Source organism: Ciona intestinalis, unplaced genomic scaffold (genome assembly GCF_000224145.3).
Source record: "Ciona intestinalis unplaced genomic scaffold, KH HT000184.2, whole genome shotgun sequence".
NCBI classification, from domain to species: domain Eukaryota; kingdom Metazoa; phylum Chordata; class Ascidiacea; order Phlebobranchia; family Cionidae; genus Ciona; species Ciona intestinalis.
Genome location: NW_004190506.2, coordinates 338,527 through 357,613, shown reverse-complemented (window position 1 = coordinate 357,613; position 19,087 = coordinate 338,527). Strand labels below are relative to the sequence as shown.

General features: G+C 36.3%; 4 protein-coding genes across 7 annotated transcripts in view; 1 reads left to right on the top strand and 3 right to left on the bottom strand.

The window, feature by feature from the left end:
* Positions 1 to 551: 551 nt before the first annotated feature.
* LOC100176204 (protein yippee-like CG15309) lies at positions 552 to 7,551 on the bottom strand. The gene is made up of 4 exons (XM_002130756.5): positions 7,209 to 7,551; positions 6,747 to 6,790; positions 4,668 to 4,776; positions 552 to 1,855 (listed from the first exon to the last, which is right to left on the bottom strand). The coding sequence occupies exons 1-4, from the start codon at positions 7,311 to 7,313 to the stop codon at positions 1,766 to 1,768; spliced, it is 348 nt and encodes a 115-aa protein (XP_002130792.1). The 5' UTR covers positions 7,314 to 7,551; the 3' UTR covers positions 552 to 1,765.
* Positions 7,552 to 8,625: 1,074 nt separating this feature from the next.
* LOC100186417 (carbohydrate deacetylase-like) lies at positions 8,626 to 10,696 on the bottom strand. Of its 4 annotated transcripts, none has more exons than XM_002130859.4 (3): positions 10,590 to 10,696; positions 10,148 to 10,217; positions 8,626 to 10,036 (listed from the first exon to the last, which is right to left on the bottom strand). In XM_002130859.4, the coding sequence occupies exon 3, from the start codon at positions 9,950 to 9,952 to the stop codon at positions 9,071 to 9,073; it is 882 nt and encodes a 293-aa protein (XP_002130895.1). In that variant the 5' UTR covers positions 9,953 to 10,036; positions 10,148 to 10,217; positions 10,590 to 10,696; the 3' UTR covers positions 8,626 to 9,070. The 4 variants fall into 4 exon arrangements, with proteins under 4 accessions (XP_002130895.1, XP_026695102.1, XP_026695103.1 ...); XM_026839301.1 differs by lacking the exon at positions 10,590 to 10,696 and adding an exon at positions 10,322 to 10,429; XM_026839302.1 differs by lacking the exon at positions 10,148 to 10,217 and having other exon boundaries at positions 10,590 to 10,608.
* Positions 10,697 to 10,843: 147 nt separating this feature from the next.
* On the top strand, positions 10,844 to 15,624 carry LOC100180882 (uncharacterized protein KIAA0930 homolog). The gene is made up of 10 exons (XM_026839300.1): positions 10,844 to 11,017; positions 11,338 to 11,465; positions 11,835 to 11,939; positions 12,194 to 12,283; positions 12,471 to 12,572; positions 12,858 to 12,998; positions 13,293 to 13,454; positions 13,716 to 13,872; positions 14,192 to 14,302; positions 14,748 to 15,624. The coding sequence occupies exons 1-10, from the start codon at positions 10,936 to 10,938 to the stop codon at positions 14,822 to 14,824; spliced, it is 1,155 nt and encodes a 384-aa protein (XP_026695101.1). The 5' UTR covers positions 10,844 to 10,935; the 3' UTR covers positions 14,825 to 15,624.
* The window catches only part of LOC100178519 (lipase maturation factor 2-like), an 8,515-nt gene continuing 5,045 nt past the window's right edge, over positions 15,618 to 19,087 (bottom strand). The window contains exons 13-17 of the mRNA XM_018816403.2: positions 18,258 to 18,312; positions 17,755 to 17,868; positions 17,092 to 17,312; positions 16,702 to 16,816; positions 15,618 to 16,120 (exon numbers count right to left, since the gene is read on the bottom strand). Coding sequence (XP_018671948.1) covers positions 16,029 to 16,120; positions 16,702 to 16,816; positions 17,092 to 17,312; positions 17,755 to 17,868; positions 18,258 to 18,312 — 597 coding nt within the window. The 3' untranslated portion in view covers positions 15,618 to 16,028. The remainder of the gene's footprint in view (positions 16,121 to 16,701; positions 16,817 to 17,091; positions 17,313 to 17,754; positions 17,869 to 18,257; positions 18,313 to 19,087) is intronic.

Below are 19,087 nucleotides of genomic sequence, written 5' to 3'. Positions count from 1 at the left end.
GCTGTAAGCAGGGATAAATAACTGTCTCTTATTAGCGTATATAGTGTACGATTAATACGCTCCTAAACGTTGCCTAGAAATAACTCAATTTGAGCTCCGTTTGATTGTTTTCCTCGAATTATTAGCAATTATACGACCTTGTGTACGTACCGACATCGGTCCCTAATTACGTTGTAGTACACGAGCCATGTCGCCACACCGATCAAAGTTGCTCTGTTGTGTACTTGTGTCTGTGTATTTCGGCTGGGAATAGCGCCGTTTCTATACCCAGCAAGAATCAAGGGCCCTTCGGTTTATTTAGGCTGCCTTTAAGTAGATTTAAGTGAACTGTGAGAACTTTAATCTGCCTAGGTTTCGTTAAAATTGCTTCTTCTACGCAAAAAGCAACGAAGTTTGCTTATTTTAACGATTTACTTCCTACAATGGCTTAAACAAATATAATTTTCCACCAGCCTGAAGCAACTATTGATTGGCACCGTCTTGGCTCCATAAATATTATTTCGCGGCAGTGTTGCCGGTTGAAAACATGTTCATACTGATCATGCTGCGGCCAGAGTGGTTTTCATTTATTTGGGTCAACACTCGTGTACAGGCTATACGGTGCAGAGCGAATTGGTAAATGGTAAACTCGTTCTACAACACAAAGCGAGGGGTATTGTACATCCATGCGTCCGTGAGCAAACGCGCGTTAGGCGACGGATTGCGGAAAGAAAAAGCGTAGAAAAGACATCGTCTCGTAACCAGCAAGAGGACAAGGAAAAGTGCGGAATAAATGAAAGAAGTTACTTTAAACGGAACATGCCATACGGGCTTAAGGGGGGACTCTTGTAGAAACGCCGGGGTAAATTATGAAGCAAATCATCTTCCGGTTGGAAATGGAAAAACAGACTAAGACAACGAAGAAATGCCAATAGATAAACACAGCACAATATAGAAGAACCACGCACACATATATACGCACATACACACAGTGTTCGTGCAAACAGAAAACAACATACGCGCCATTGGAAAGGAAACCATCTAGTTGAAAATGCTGATACGAAGATTAGAATGTCGCTTCTATTCATTACTTCTGTTTTAAATAAATCTATGTTTTTTAAACCATTACAGTACGCTAGGGTCACACAGACGGGCGCTGGCGTGCAAAAAAACAAGACAGCTATGTACAAATAAGCGTGAGAATAAGTAAACTACTGGAAAAGTTTCCTTTTTCGATTCTACAGGTCCCGATTGCGACACACGAACCCAATTTTAAGTTGAAGCGTTAACAGTGAAAAGAAAGGAAAGACGAATGATACATCAATACTAAAAGCGGCTACGGCCAAACCAAGCAAAAAGGAAAAGATAACCAAAGGCAAACAAACGAAACGAAGGAAGAAATGCCCATGAAGCGTAGAGTAGTTTGTACTTGTTATGATATAAATGAAATATCCGTTTATTTATACGTATGTGTCAAAATAATAGTGGAATTATGTTTTACTTGTAATGAATGAAATATAGCAGTTTATCTATGTGTGTGTGTGTGAGAGATAAAAGATTTGTCGTGGCCAGTGTTATAAAGATTGGAATGTAAGATAGAATATCCGGCGGTTTCAGTCCCGGAGTAAAGTAACATTAGCTTGAAAACGATAAAAATCGTAACGGTAATCGTCCTGCGACCTTACATGTAGGGAACCGTGTGAATTGGGACGTCCATGTAGATGAACAACGTCGGTCTGATGCTTTAGGTAAATAAGAAGTAGCTCATATCCGGGGTCGAGCAAAGTTAGCTCCATCCGTTATCCTTTATCATGTGTATCAACTCAATGATGAATTTCCCTTCTTTGTATTTCTGGCTGTTTTCATATGCCCGTTCCTGCATATAGGAAGCGCGTGTTATAAACAATCGATGTTTTAAATACAACCGGATATTATAAGGTGACTCATTGCATGCCATACCATATTGCAATGTGTGGACGATACAGTTAACTTATATAAGCAGTTTCCTATAGCGTGGTTTGTTTACGTCCAAATGCGGCGAGAACGGGAAATCCACCGAATTACTTTCTATTGAGCGCCTATCCACCGTCCAACCGTCTTCTAAGAGTCATAAATAATATATAAGCATCAAACAAGCCGCGTGTAGGAAGGTAAGCGCCCATACCACGCTTGTATACAAAACTGCTTCGTTAGCTCAATTATAGATTTCGATTTGTACAATTTCTATAGTAAGATGGCAATCTCAAAACTGAAAGCAATTTTTGAAACGAGGAAATTGCTATTTGCCTAGCATACACATTGTCTTGTCTTGCTTCCTGGTACAAAGAAATATGGAGCGACTGTCGAGCTCCAGTATCGATTAATACAGAAGGTAGAGCTACCTTGGACGACTGAAGTTAAATAAAAACGAAATACATCTGAAGGGATTGAGCATATGTATCAACTATACAGGTACAAATGCCCATTCGAACAATATATGCCATATATGTTTTAATGTGGAGTTGTGGTTATACAGCGCCATGGTAATAGGAAGGAAGGGATACACTATACAACCACCAACCCCTTTGTGGTTAGCGGATCGATTAATTGATTTGCGCGCCCAGCATTTGGAGATCGAATGCTAATTTTGTGCCGCTGGCCAGCTGATCGTTTTAGCCCAATAGAATTGCTGAGGTAAATACAAACGTTAATGCTGTGCGTGCTGACACTGCAACAGCTATGATTTAGTTGTGGAAAATTACTGGAAAATTTTAAATAAACTCGAACGCATTTCTTTGAAAACATTGAAATTTTGATAAAATCGCACGCGGGAGACTTTACCACAAGCGCTATCGGTCGTTCAAATACCAAAAGTTCCTGCCCTACCACGAATTGCAAACCCGTGGCATTAACAGAGCTGCAAAGCTGCTGTTTGAGATTATACAGCAAACAAATCCAAAGCAGAGATCGACTACGACCTATTATCTCATTGTTACTTTAAGAACGGAGCTAAAATAGTACGGGGTAAGACGGAAATAACTTTTCACATATTATCCCATGTTTCTTAATTATTTTTAACAATTAACAACGATTTTTAGGGTCGTAAAAATAACTAATATAATTCTGTAAATATTCTTTGTTTACTACCAAATGGGACGATAAAAACAAGGAAAATATGGACCATCTTACTTTAACAATATTTAAACATTAGGACGAAAAGGATAGGCCACATAACGACACTCGTTATGGTTATACCAATAGAAGCTGCTTAAATAATAAAACGTGATGATCAGGAATACGCAAGGGATTTCATGCCCATCATCGCAGTAATCAACATGCTTAATGTGATTAGGATGTGGCAGTTATATAAATGACGTAAAAGATTAATAAAGTAGCATGCGTAATATTATATTTGCTTATATATGTGGAATTCGATACGAGTATGGTATCAATTGAACAAAGAGCTCGTTGGTGGTTTTGAATCCGCCTATATAACAACGCATAGCAACGTGGTTACACAGAGAACAGCGCAGCCTAAACGTGGTTCCTACAAAACAAAGAACCTCAACCACGTGTCCGGTGCAGTAGCCCGTGACCGTCTCATTGTGACGTCACAGGGCGACCGCGCGCCTGGCACCAGGGTGATGGAAGTCGCGAGAGTTTGGCGATAATCGTTGAGAGGTTTCGAGGCAACGGATGCTATGCCCAATATTTTGGCGATAAAAGTAGTCGGGACTTTACGACTGTAATTGAGATATCCTCGCGTGTGAAAGGCTACGAATTATCGGCTAAATGGCGCTCTGGTTGCCGATACATGTGGTAACTAGAAACGGCGGATAAAACTTTAATCTCGAGTGGCGGAGTCGAAACTAGCAGTTTCTTACGTTTCGCATTGAAATCAGTGAGCAAGAATGGTCATGTCCACAACTGTAGCTTCAATTCTTTTCAAACGCAATGAGAACTAAAGCATCGGCTATTTATACCAGACCCAACCCACATCCGAACCCCCACGGTTATTAACCCCTTTGTGGGGAACAAAGGCCCCAACCCTTCCGTTAACCCGTTCTCGCCCCGTCTCTCGTAAAAGATAGCGAGTGAAAACAATATCAGAGAAAACGGTAGCTTGCCCAATTTTCGGGTCGGTTTCCCGTTCTGCAGCAAAACACACACAGTGATAAAGGAGAGCGAACCGAAAATGGTCAGCTTGTCGTCGATGACACCAAGCTGTACCCGCCAAACCAGCCTTATCGACGCATCATATTATCCTTTCACGTGGTGATGCATATTAGTCAGTATACGCGACATACGCCTTGGGCGGGTGTTATTTTGGTACTCAGTTCAACTCCGACAGGATATCCTTTTATAAATCGATGCTGCTAGCGGGCTGAGTCACGATAATAACTAGCGAGTAAAAAAATCAAAGAACCATCAGTCCTTAGTTGTCTGCATGCAGCATGTCACATACGTCATTTGACGGATAAAAGCCCGCTAGGCAACGATCTCATTATTATTATCATCATCATCATCGGGCTATTAATCCTCGATTTCCACCGCGTATTTAATTATCACGGATTACGACACGCACGGTTTTACTCACTTACGTTCTCTGACTTTACTAAACGCGCCAGCCGAGCAGCGTTTAGTGGTAATCCCTACGTGTTGGGAATAATAGATCGGATATTGGGTTATAGGGTTGTAATTAAACTTACGTATTTCCATCCTAGTGTGGTCTTACAGCACTTGCAGTGAATATCAGACACTGCGTGCATTCCTGTGAGCAGAAGTCGTTCTTGTGGGATCCCACTGTCCACGTTTACACTGTGGGAAAAAAAGATTTATTTTCTGTTCTATTCGGGTAAGGTTATACGACATGGCATGGAATCTGAGATTCAGGAAAAGTTGCCCCATTACACTTATACCCAGTATAAAGGGTTTATTTTTAATGTTAGTGTATTATAACATACATATATCGTAAATCAGGTGTTGGCGTGGTGGAATTATTATGTTAACTACCACTTAACCTATTTCTTATATTCTTATGGTATCATAATGCCAAGTGTTAATATATGGTTATACCAAACAAAGCCGTTTCTTTGGGGGGGGGGTGAAAATTAACCCTGTAAAAGTAGTTTCGTGCCGCAATTTGGTTTTATGAAAAGATCAGCTGGCCTACGTGCGTCATAGCTACGCACTGGTGAGAAAACGCAGCGCATAAACCAACTGCGGTTGCTATTCATGGTAAAACAACTACGAAGCGGGGAAACCTGTTTCTGTGAAAAACATGGGTTCCCAGATTTGTAAATTTCAAATGAAACGGTTGGTTTTCGACAGGGTCCTCGACAGCTTATACGCGGTAACGACATTTCACCTTAAATAAGGTTGCATAAACTCATTTAATATTTAAACATGTTTAAAAATATATGAACGCGTTAACGTGCTTATGGAGGATACGGAATTATCTGGCTTGACAGACGCCCGCTGGCTTACAACCTGTAATTAGGTAATTAAGTGGCGTATCGCATCAATGGGCAACGATCCTGCTTGTGCGTTAATCGCCGTCAAGGCCTGACAATCAACGTTGAAGTTACAAGTCACCGTAAGTTCACATTGGCGAGACAACCCAAGATCACGATTTGAAACGACAGCAGATTTACGAGCCTCACAGAGGTGGCCGACACGCGGTTTTTTAATCTAGTTTCCCACGTTTTAGCGAGCCAACGCAACGTTGCTAACCCGAGATGGGTAAGGTATAGATAGACAATAGATAGAAGAGAACCTGGGACGGCATAGCCAGCCTGTTTTGAACCATAATTCACCAGACCGATTTCTTTTCTGTACGCCTGGTCTGATGTCTGTCTGCACAATACTTAGTAATCATTTTTTGCCGAATTGTATCCTATTTTTTAAGGGGTTTTATCTACACAGCGTAACCTGAAACCTGATACTTGGAGATGTTGACTACAAAACAGAAGTAACTGCTGAAAAACAGCACATAAAATTCCTCAACAAAAAAACAAACATAGTGAAAGATACAAGACATGGAAAATGTGTATTAACTTGATTTTAAAGCAAGTATTGTATATCTACATATGGTACCTTTAGTCATTTAAAATATCACATTACACATTTTAAATACAGAAGAACAAGAGATTCGTGTTGCATGTATTATTTATAAACTTGAACTACATACGTCACAGTTATTCTACCCAATCACACTACTGTATATGTTATCCATAAGCATGTCCTAACAACTGTGGCTTTGCTAACTGACTTTTTTTCTATGCACTTGCATAGTCTTATTAACCATAACCGAATAGAAATAAAAAATGTAGTGCTGTAGCTAGTACTAGTTAACATGTGAATACTATGCTAGTATAGATATGTAATGTGTTAAAGTGTGCCTGCTAATTAATTCATTAAACAATTATGTCAGAAGGTAAAATTGCATGCAGACCCAAATTGTCAATTGCGTTTCACGAAAGCAGCCAAATTGCTGTCTACATCATGACTAATTTAAAAGAAGCAAACCAAAACAGGGAGCTCGAAACAACAGACAGGACTAGTGCGTGTAGGACAAAACATTGGTTTATTTTTATTTACTCAGTTTGATCCAATAAAGGTGGGTCAACAATAAATTGGAAATGATTAACTTTTATGTCTAGATATTGAGCAAGGGGGGTGTGTTGCTGAAACTAGAGGGTCAAACAAGTGCAATATTTAACTATTACAACACCCAATTAAACTAAATTGCAAAGTTTATTATCTTTTTTAGTTAGAATTTAACTTACACTTCATTGAAGAGATAGGCTCTGCCTTGGCTGCCTTGAAATGACTGAAACAAAACATTTATTTAAATTTTGAGTACATATTTTGGAAAGTTAAACATTAGGAATCATAATAATACATAAAGTTCGAAATGTCATGAAAAAGTTCGTGTTTTATTCAAAGGTGCTGCAAGTTCAAAGCTGTTTATTTCAAATGTGTGCATATATTTTATGGTGGAACTATATTGGCTATTAAGTTAAGCACCATGCAAATATTATGTGCTATCTAGTTCATTCTATCTATTACTAAAGGGCTGTATATTATAATGAAAAAATATACCAAAAGTTTAAAAAATACTAAAGGTATGTGTATTATACGGAAAAGTGAGAAAACTACATAATTTTGCCGTTTTTCAATAGACAGTTTTAATAAATTTTTAAATTGCAATCCAAATGTTATCTAACACACATATATATAATACTTACCTTTGATATTAAGTCTGTATGACCTGCAAGGTGCGCTCGGCAGTGAACACAACTGTAAGTTCTATGGCATTCAGAGCCAAGGTAATGTTGAAATGTCTTTACCATTTTGTCGATTGAGTTTTGCGATGAACTTACAATATATTTGAGGTCAGGATTTTTTCTTTAAAGTCTGTTTAGTGTCTTTGCTGTCGATTTTTTCAAGAGTTCAACAATCTCAAGAGAAACTTGAAGAAAAATCATACAAGTCAAGGAGAAGATATTACTGTACAGTATTATCGCAACCCATCAATAGAGGAGTAGCAGAATATTCTGCTTAACCCAGCAACTAACTGTAAATGTAAAAAAAATATTAATAGAACCAAATTCACACATAAACAAATACCCAAGGCACTACACTAATGCATATAGCTGTTTTGATAGAGTTATACTGTATTCTATTTGTTTACAATAGAGCAAACATAATTCTAGTAACGGTTAATTACAAGAACTGGGCTTATGGTCACAGCAAGCCTAGTTCACTGCAAGGTCCCTGCTCTGCGGAAGTATAAGCTCGAGTGGGCTTACCAAAGGCAATGGTACAGCGCTCTGTCCGTGCTCTGCGCCACAACAACACGTTTAGCGAGAGACGTGTGGTTGCTGGCTGTCTTTGTGTGTACGAGCTCGTGCTCTCTGTTTTCTCTTAAGCAGCTGCTCCGCTGTCTGCTCTGGTTTTTCTCTTTAATTTTCCCAGAACTGAACCTAAGCTGTAGAAATCAGCTGGCCGTTGCTCTGATAATAAAAGAGCGCACAACGCTCGCGCTGCCATTGGTCGATCGTATAAGAGGCAGGGGACTATTTCTGATGGAAAAAAAAGGTACTGGTCGTACGAGCTTCGTCTCGCAACGTCTCATATCAGCTGTTTTTGACGAAAACAAACGGTTGCGACAGAAACGTTGCATGACATTACCGAAATAAAATAGAGCGGGTTTCCGCTTTATTTACGCTCAAAACATTTTTTTGCTGTATTGATAATTTCCCGCGTATGAGTAATATTACCAAGTTTCTGCCAAAAATAGGTATATTATAAACCAAATACCCCTTTAGTAAATGCTAACAACTAAAACGTTTACAAATGTGTTCAACCGTTCTTAAACTGTTTAACCGTTTTAAAAGTATCTCCAAACGCTACATAAACTTAAACATATTCTTAAACTGCCACAGGACATAACAGACACCATGATATGGCTAGTAACAGTGTCATTATGTTGTGTATTGTACCCAAAGTTTGGTGCCCACAGAAATACGCCTTGGGGTAAAACTGTAAGGGAGAGATATCTCTAATGTCTAGGAAAGTTTATCTTCTCTAATATTTGTTTGTATGAAGTAATTTTAACATATAACCAAGGGAATAGTTACACTATATTCACATAGTAGGAAATTAATACTGGGATTTTATTTGGGCTTTTCAAAACTTAATAGAGTGAAATATACATTACTTTATATTATGTGTCATTTATTGCACTAACATATAACACATAAAAGTACCACATTCAAAGCATAGGTAGTAATAGTAATTTAAATTAACATTTGCTTATTTTAAAACAAAAATCGTTTAACACAAAAGTTACACATAGAACATATAGGGATTTTATATTCGTTTGGTTTACATTTTTAAAAAAATTAATTTAATTTTGTTGCTTTGACATACAGAAAAAATAAAACTGCTAGAAAAAAATTTAAAAAAGGAACTGCAACTTAAATGATTATAACAACTTCAGAAAAACATATACCAAAACTTAAGTACAAAACGAACTGCTTCATAAACATAAAAATTGATTCACATAGTACTTGATACTAAGAAAATAAAAATGAATTTGCTACATTTAAAGTGGTATACTTAATTCATATTTTAGTAAAATATTCTCGGATTTATAAAAGGCAGCCATTGCATTTGAGGTTAATACTTTTAACTCATGCTCTCTGTCAGGAGAACAAGAGAAATCGTCAGCTGTTGTTTCATGCAAAAATCCATCTGAGTTTTTGTCACATCTATACCCAGGATGGCACATTAGCTCACAAATTGCACTGCGCTTATTTTTGTATATATTGGCTAGTGACCTTTGCAATAGAGTGAAATTCATAGCTTTGCCAACAAAATTCAACCCAATAAAATGAGGCGTGTATTTAATGCACTGTTGGTCAAAAATAAGAGCAGCAATTTTTGATTCCATTTGAATTTGTTCATGGAACCGCAGCCTTGACTGAGGCATCCCATGATGTAATATTGAACTTATATCTTCCACAGGCAACCTAGTATGTTTAATTCCTCGTTCTTGTAATGTGATTGCAAAAGCATTCCTAACCATTGGGTGTACATGTATATGCTGATGACCATCCACCCTGTCAGGCATTCTACCAAACTTTCTCTCAAACCAATTGATTTGTGAACTCAGCTCTAATTTAATTTCACTTTGTAGATAACTTGTATTTTTCCAAGAGGCTGATTTACCCAAGAACATATCATCATCACCAACTAGAGATCTTACTTTGTTAATATCACTAGTAGGTTTTCCCTGAGTTATATTAAAGTGCAAAGACACAGGTATGTTATGTAGCAAGGCAAGGTTCACGGCATCCTCACTATGCTTACAGTTAACAAGTATAGAAGCAGCAGATATAGATTGTTTTAGGAAGCATTCAACAATCCCACGGTTGCGCTGATATCCGTATCCAAAGTCATCTGCCACAATCAAAAGCCTTTTCATCGTAGAGAATTTTGGGATAAAATAGATGTTTTTTTGGATGGTAAACACGGAAGAACTTGTTTGTTGAATATCAATCAATTATTTCTGTGTATGAAATATAATTTAACAAATTTACATCGTAGTACAACTACAATATGGACTGATATCACTGATATAATGAGTTTATGATATATTCAAATAGTTTATACAAATTACTTTAAACTGATGTAGAATTCAGAATCGATGCCTCCATGTCACACTTTATCCCACGTGAATCTGCTGCACTCTGAAATTGTAAGTTAATGTAAATTTATACACACAACATATAAATATAAGATCACTAAACTATAATGCTAAAACGTATCTTAAAAATGAATGTTTATACATTACTTTAAACTGATGTAGAATTCAGAATCGATGCCTCCATGTCACACTTTAGTTAATGTAAATTTATACACACAACATATAAATATAAGATCACTAAACTATAATGCTAAAACGTATCTTAAAAACGAATGTTTGTACAAATTCTATGTTCTACGACTAGGTCTCAGGCTTAACCTAATGCAAATCGTACCCTATAAAGTATACACGGTTTACTTAATCTTTGAATACGCTATGTTTTAATAAAACATATCTATATAAATAAGTAACTTACCACGCCCCTATCTGTAATTAATCAAACCAATCAATTCAAAAAATTTCCGTCCTCTAACGGGGAAATTCCCCATACTAAAACGTCACTAAATGTTAAATGCCATCCGCTAGAATGACAAACTATGTCAGTTTAAGCTGAACTGTTGCAGAAGCAACTTTAGTTATTGGCGGTTTTTGCGTAAGTAGGAAACAAAATTGTGCTACATAAGCTGTGGTAAGACTTTAATATTTTATTAATATTAAAATTCGATGCAGAATGTTTATAAATTCTTGAATTTCTGGCGGAAACCGTTAAAGTTTCACTATAAAAGTTAGACAAAGGGGTTTAAAACACCTTGCATGCTGAGATGGCTACATTGCCAGCTTCTAGTTCTTTTATGGAAATGATGAACGAAATAGTTTCAAATGACCAGAAACAGCAATCAGATGGTAACATTTGTATAAAATATTTTGTTTAGCTTGTTTTGTAATGTGACATAAAACACACTGTATGTTGCATATATCAAATGGCTGGTTCCTGTTTCTACTTTACAATAATTTAATTTGTAATTTGTGTTATTTAATAGAGCAACAATTGATTTTTTCTAAGGGTGAGGTCCTTGTCAACCTTGGATTTAGGCCAGACTTAGGTGATTTTAATTGTATGAATCTTAAATGAAAATATAACGACAAAAAAACATGATTTAAGATATTGTTTTTCTTCATATCAAAAACAATAATAATACCTATTTGCACTTCACACAATACAGGCTTTGTAAACGTTGCACCAATTGCATTCTGGACACAAATATTTGCCAAGTACTTCCTCCATGCAAACAACCCACATCATGATGATCTGCTATTCTATGTTAAAAAGACGGAATCTTTGGAATCTCAGGTCAGAATAATAATCCAATTGAATTGAATAAAACATTTACAACTTTGTCACCCAGTTCATATTTTATTGTGCCACACTGAGGAACCTACCCACATAAAATAGTTATATTAGGTACCATATATAACTGTCATGCTCAAATTAGGCAAATTTAATTCTGTAATCTTTTCAATCCTAACCATCCACACAAGAATAAATAAGTGATAAAATAATGTTATTACTGTTAATGGCATATTCTTTTAAGGGCTTAATATGCTCGTTCCTGTATAAAAACACAGTGTATTTCCAACGTTTCGTTTGCCATTTGTCAAGACTTTATCAGTGAATAATGTATTCTGTTTGTCACTTCATTAATTTGTTATTTTCACACAGAATGAAGTTGTGGTGTATAGGAGAGAATCAATGAATGCCCCGGGTCTGGGTGACCCAGCTTATGATTGGACAGAGACTGTTTATCTAAACATGATCATACAACAGGTATTATGTATGTTTGTGAGGTAAAAGAAGGCTCAAGTAAACATTTATATTTCAATAAAGATATGTAGTATTCTAATTCGCTTAGCATTGGAGAAATGCAGAAAAAACAATCCCCTACAAAGTATACATTGGTGGTAACTTGCAAACCGGCATGACGTGTATGAACACCTGTGTTATAACCACTGTCGTTTCTGGCCATGCGAGGATAAAGCAAGTTACGTTCATTTATATTTAAACTTTGAAAATGACTTTAGATGGAATACACTCTCACATGCGCTATATGCACAAAGGCAGAGACTGGGAACCCTAAAGGAGATGTGACAGTACATAAAAAAGTTTCACAGGTATAAAAAACTTTGTGTTTTAAAGTAAACCCACGTGGTCTAGCCACTAAAGTTGCCCGCCATTCGAGGATAAATAAGAACATTTATTTTTTCACATATTGTAAAAAAATCCAGCAGTTTAAAACTTTAAATTATAAGTTTAATATACAATATATATAGTTCAGGGTCTAAAAACAAACTTCTTTAGCATGTCTATGCTTCACCAAGCAGACATAATATGGAGAACAAAGAAGGAGGAACCGAAATGTCGTATCCCAATATATTCTTCACTATTGATAGTTTCGATGAGGTCAGTTCAATCATCAAGTTTTGTTAAAAGTCCTTGAAATATTAGATTGAATATTTAACTCATCTAAAAGAGATCTTGTATTCAAGTGATTTTTCCCTAATGATTAAAATGTTTCTGTTTTTAATGTACTTTTTTTCACTGCCAAGTGGGATGAGAAAATAGAATGAAAAGGTGTCCCATTTTCCCCACCCTACTAAATATTGATGAGCTCTCATTTTGTAATGCAAGATTACTTACATGGTTTCAAAATTGAAATTATTACTGCCATACATTGTATTCCGCCAGGTTTGGAGTGACTTGATTTTACATGAAGGGGAAATAGTTTGTGTAGAAGTTATTGCAAGCGATAAATCGAAAAAACTCAGCAGCGTTATATTTCTTGGCTCGGTCAAATATGATTCCTTGGTCAAGGTGTATGAGAGAAGGGTGAGTTTTTTTGTAGCAGGATTTCTAATTAGTGGGTGTTGACTGTTTGTGTACTTGGGCACTTAACTGTCATTACTCCAAACCAATGGTCACTAATGGGTTGTCCAAACTGTCAGCCATACAGTAAAAAACAATTACCCACAAAGTTACACATATGTGGTAACTCATAAACAGGCACGAGGTGTATGAAACAGAACACCCATGTTATCATTTTCCGGCCATGCAAGGATAAATAAATTACATTCATTCGTTGAAGATTATAAATACATACAATGAACTGTTCACATTTATTAGACAAAGGCTCCAAACAAGTTCACACAGTTCATGACACTTGGTTTATATAAAACAAGTGACAGCGTTGAGTTTGTGAGAATGAAAGGCCCTGGTGGGAAAGGTTATGCGGAGATGGCTATACAAAAATCAAACTCAGATACTGCACATTATAAATCAACTGAGGTAAGTCTTCTGTTTTAAACTGGACGTTCTTATATTTTTTTAGCGACTGAATTCTTTACTAGGTATTTTCTATTCCTGATAAAGTCTTACGAGATGGCAAATGAAATTTCGGAAACACACTACAATTTTATACCAGTTGAGCCATTAAAAGATTGTTAACTAGCGTCTATGGATATCACACATCAAAGCCTACATAATATATTCTGTATCCATACATATACAGTGTAGATACAATATATTATGTTATCCATACATGTACAGTGTGCAAGTGATGAAAGCAAAGCATCCAGCAGTACAACAACATCAGCTTCATGCTCATTACATTCATCAAAATCTGAATCATCCATCAATGAGCCTTCAGGTGGAAACAAAGATTTTCCTACAGCTGTTTACTCCAAGTCAGAGCAGAGAGAAAATGGTAATGGATTATTCTCCTGGAGTTAATCTGCATATTCATGTGTCAGGCTATGTCTCTGAGCATTTTATATAAATTGCATATTGAGAAGGCCATGTCTCAATCTCATAACATATATATACCTCATGCTCACTGTAGAGGTATAACATAGGTATCTTCTGATACACCAGACACACATGGTTTATTCACACACCTCATGCTCGCTGTTAAGTTATAGCACGGCTGTCTTCTTATACACCAAACACCCCATTGCAGAGTTAAAACATGGGTGTGTTCTCATTAAAGTTTAATCCTTTCCTTAATTTTAATCCTTTTCTTACAGTATCTCTTCCATCATCCCCTCAAAGAAAACGAGCTTCAATTCCAACAACAACCACGGCGCTAAAGACTCATTTAACTTATGTCACTCTACCATGGCACAAGATAATACTGGGTAGGCTAAATATAAATAAATGCAACTTATGTACTCTTGCGTGATGGAGCAAGTGCTGTCGTTACAACACGGTTGTCATGTTTCATACACCCCCTGCCTGCTCACGAGTTACCACGTATGTAACTATGTGGGTGATTATTTGTTGGGGGATTTTTAATTAATTTTATAGCTTTTGGGTATAATCTACCACTATTGCTACCAGTGTAATAATTAAAGTTGTCACAGAAAAATCTGGTTCTATTGCATGGCTTGGTCTTAAATCTGTAACAACACTTAAATAAAGGTCTTAGCTGTATTGAGTAAAACTATAAAATATTACTTTTAATTAATGTGGTCTGCAGTTTACAATATGGTCTGGAGTTTACAGATCAAGAAGTCATATAGGCCGGGAGCCTAAACAGTTTGCCACCTCTTTCTATTATTGGTTTTCATTGTTTTTCTACAGATATTTTGCAAACTTATGAAAAACCAGGTATATCGAAACGACCAGCACTTACCAAAGGAGAAGGTGCCAGTAGCTGATCTTATTTTGCTAACTATCCTATTATTATGTTTTTTCATCTTTTCTATTTGTGCAAAAAATACAAGCTGAAAATGCTTGCTGAAACTGGCAGTCTTGACACAGCTGTTTAGGTTTGATTGTGCTTATAGGTTCACAATGCATTAATGTAAGCAACCCAATGCCTCCTATTAATCGTCATCTTCCAAATTGAAGTCGAGTCCTAAATTAAGGCCTGGTGATTCTGGTACCTATTTCTAGTACAAGATGTTTAGAAAGTCACTGTACTTACATATTTAATAAACTGTCATGTTTCAGTATAGAATTCTAATCTTAAATATGAATGACAATTATAAATGATGTTAAAAGTGACCCCATTAGCATCAGTACAGGATTGGACCCTTCTTATTACAAATTATCACAGCAGTGCACAGTGACTTTCCGAACACCCTGTATGATAACTTGCTGTGTAATTGAACCCATCAAATAGTCTAAACTTTGTTTAATCATGGATATTAACCCAAATATCTGATATTAACTGATATCCAACCCAGAAATTCAGCTACCACTGTTACCATAGGCGGATTCTATTCCTTTTAGTCTAAAATCGAATTACTTTCGTTTATGGCAAAAATGCAACATTTTGATTCGCCTATTCCGAAATAAGCCAAAATGTAGCTATGTGTGTATTGTGTATGATTCCCATTCAGATGTAAAACCATCTTTTGTATTTGTGCCTTTCCTATTATTGTGCAGTCACTGCTTGATACTGTGCATTTAATGCAGTGTTAATTGTCTTCAATTAAAGTGATTTTCTATCCTCAATATATTTTGCGTATATTTTTTTCATAAATATTGCAACAGATCCGTAACATGCAGTAGCGTGGCAATCTAGCACATACCATCAATATATAATGATGAATGTGCAAATTTGTATCATGATTATTAACTCAATATATCAGCATAGGTGTCTAACATAGGTATACAGGCCATGAAATAGGTTTTGTGAATATTTTGGATAAACATATCAAAAAACAAACTTGAGATGTTACATTAAACAGCCAACAGTAGGAGACATGTTTTAACATAGGATATGGTCTAAGGAGCACCCTGGTTTCCAAAAAGTAGGAGCAGATGTTTGTCAGGTCTTAAGATATTAACATTGTGTATAAAAGTGTAAAAAACCAATACCCTATCTCTACAGTTACACCATTATATTACACATAGTTAAGAAACTTTTTGCACCACATTAGCGTTAACAGCATCCTTTATTTTTTTCTTCTTGTTCATCATTGATCCAAGTGTAACGATCGCCAATGCTGGAATAAATATTAAGACAACCTTCTATAGCAAACTGCATAATATATATCGGGGTATCCAGTCCCTCAGCCCTAAACCGCTTAATATCTACCATATATATATTAGGCTATACATGCAACACATAGGAAAAATTAAGGACAAGGTATATGATTGTAGACAACATGTATGTTGTATAACAGGGCAATATTCTATTCTCTTTAAGAAGACCTAGGGTTTAAGCCAGAAGCCCAACACTTTTGTGATTCACACAAAAACATACAGTGGAAAAAGAATAAACTATATTTTTTTCCTTGATTAAACATTTAAACCAATTGTAGAGGAAAATAAACCCCGATTAGGGCCAGTAGTGAAAGTTTTATATAGTAGGGTGGAAGAAGATGGAACACTTTTTCAGTCTACTTTCTCATTCCATTTGGTAGTAAACAAAGAACATTCTAAGAATTATAAAACCGTATCCTCAAGACTCCTATAGACCATTTATTAATTGCTCAAAACACGATTAGGATATTTGGACATTATGTGCTAAAGATGTCCTGTCTACCGCACCCTACTCTATCATTAAAACAGTTTGAATAAATACCTGTGAATGCAAGTGACCAGAGTAAGTAGGGTGGAGAAACTTGATTGGCCAATATTCGTATCTGGTTGAGCATTTGAACCACATTACTTTGTGGTGGTTGTTTCTTTGGTAAAGGCTGTAATAGGGAGGTTATTTTATAGGACTAATAAAATGTGATCCCAAAGTCAGGCCAGGCAACTCTGGGGCCATATCCCAAGTAGGAATAAATGTAACTTGCTTTATACTTGTGTGACCGGGAAATGACAGTTGTTGATAATTTGGACAAGCCATTTAGTAGTCACTAGATTGAAGTAAATGCCATTAAGTGTCTTGCCTAAGGACACATACACCCACAATGCTCAACTTAAAGTTACTATGTAAAAAAGACACTCAAAATACAACCCAACTTACAGCAGGCATCATATTATGATGGTTTAGAAACGCAAGCAGGTCAACATTATCCTTTGTAATAGGTGGTGAATATTCTTTCTGCAGCGTACGTGTCCACCAGGCACGAGGTGCACTGTTGTTCTTATTAAGCTTTGTATAATGGTAAAGGTAAAGTTGTGAGCGAATATATTTGGGTGGAGAAACAGGATACGGGCTCCGCGTTCTATCCATTAGGTCCAACACTGTAAATATTGAAATTTTACGTCCACTGCTTGAGGTATATGTGGGGTAAAGGCAAAGGAATGTTTAATATGCCAAATATCTAAAAAAAAGGGCCTTTTTGGCCGCATTTATCAAAAATATCTAAAAATAATACAGTCTTGTACACTTCTACCATATGCTCAGTAATCCAAAACCATTTTTTTCATAGGAAAAAATTGACACACAACTTATATTATATTATAGACACACAATTTATATATTTTTCTTACATATATATTACATGAACACAAACAATTATACGTTTTTTACATATTACATAAAAACGTAGTTTAATGCACCAGCCGTTAAATATTACACTTGCAATAAAATATTACTCGTCCCTAAAAAGTTAAAGCCTGATTTTTAAAGTTACATTTGTTAAAACAGACAAATATATCCAATAAATGAAATAAAGTGATCTACCTTCATTTTGTCCAAGTAGTATCCTGTGCATTAAACTTAATATCCAGGGATTGTGTTGATAGCTTGATAGTGAAGCAAACCACATCTGCCAATCTAGTCTTGGTTGGTGGGGTGCTGGGATTGTATGAAGGTTATATAAGCTGTGGCTATTAATTTTTAGCAGCTCATCTAGTGTAATAGCCTTGCAGCAACAGTTTGTTCTGTTACTTCTGCTACCAGGCATATTGTAATTAATCTCATCTGCTATACAATATCTGCTATAAAATGTAGTGTATTTCCGACATTTCATCTGCCATCCAGCAGGGCTTCATAAGGAAATGTGCGAGTAATAACTACTGGAACAGTCAGAAAAAAATACGGTGTAGCTAAGTTACAATAACTTGTTATACCATACTTTTATTTCGCTAATGGAAATTTTAGGAGAGATGAAACAAAAAGTCAAGTCAACATAATAAGAGGCAAGTTATTTAAAATCTTATATTGTGGAATAAGTTCTAAGTTACCTGTCCATGTTAAAGGGTAAGTTCGGTCCCCTGGTTTGTAGTAGAACTCATACTCCTGGTTCAATTATTAGTTTAATATATTAATTTAACTTCTTTATAGTGGATATAGGTCAGATCATTAGGTGTAAAATGGTCCATGTTGTCATTTTCTCTTATAAATAATAATGGTTGTCTGAACTGTCAGCCATGCAGGAAAAAAATCAATCACTTATAAAGTTACATACGCAGTAACTCGTCATTTAGTAAAACAACAATGTTATACTGGCTGTTTTTTTTTTGGTCTCCACCACGCAAACAAGTTACATTCAATTCAACTCAACCCTCACCTTCCATGGTCCTTCCAATGAATTGCTTCCTTCAATAACAACCTCAGGCCTCCCACCAACGCCAGTCATTCTCCTGAAAAGACCGTACGAGTGGGTGAGATCAAAGGTTGAACTCGATCGGTGCCAACGATGGGCTATGGGTGACAACTCACGAGAAACTGAAGGCTCCAAGCTACACAGTGGTACCTATGTTGAGATATACAGGAATAATACACTGGGTTAATAAAGGTTTCAGTTTCAGATAAACTAATAATATAGTAGGTTGGAAAAAGATGGGACATCTTTTCATTCCATTTTTTTGTCATTTGGTAGCAAACAAAGAACACTCAAAAAATTATTAAACCGTACCCTCACGACTTCCATTGACTGTTGTTAAATGTTTAAAACACGATCGGGCTATTTGGACCTTACAATACAGTATATGTATTCTTGTCCCCAAATGAACTTCTGCGGGACAAGAGTCGGGACGGAAAACAAGACTGGGCGGGACGCTGGAGTCGAATA

Bases quoted from the DNA above. Each gene is read 5' to 3' on its own strand.
- LOC100176204 (XM_002130756.5), bottom strand. From the start codon at position 7,313: ATGGTAAAGACATTTCAACATTACCTTGGCTCTGAATGCCATAGAACT. The intron at 6,791-7,208 runs GTAAGTATTATA...GTTTTGTTTCAG, and splicing joins ATACAGACTTAATATCAAAG to TCATTTCAAGGCAGCCAAGG. The intron at 4,777-6,746 runs GTAAGTTAAATT...TTTTTCCCACAG, and splicing joins GCCTATCTCTTCAATGAAGT to TGTAAACGTGGACAGTGGGA.
- LOC100186417 (XM_002130859.4), bottom strand. From the start codon at position 9,952: ATGAAAAGGCTTTTGATTGTGGCAGATGACTTTGGATACGGATATCAG.
- LOC100180882 (XM_026839300.1), top strand. From the start codon at position 10,936: ATGGCTACATTGCCAGCTTCTAGTTCTTTTATGGAAATGATGAACGAA. The intron at 11,018-11,337 runs GTAACATTTGTA...CACACAATACAG, and splicing joins CCAGAAACAGCAATCAGATG to GCTTTGTAAACGTTGCACCA. The intron at 11,940-12,193 runs GTATTATGTATG...AAATGACTTTAG, and splicing joins TAAACATGATCATACAACAG to ATGGAATACACTCTCACATG.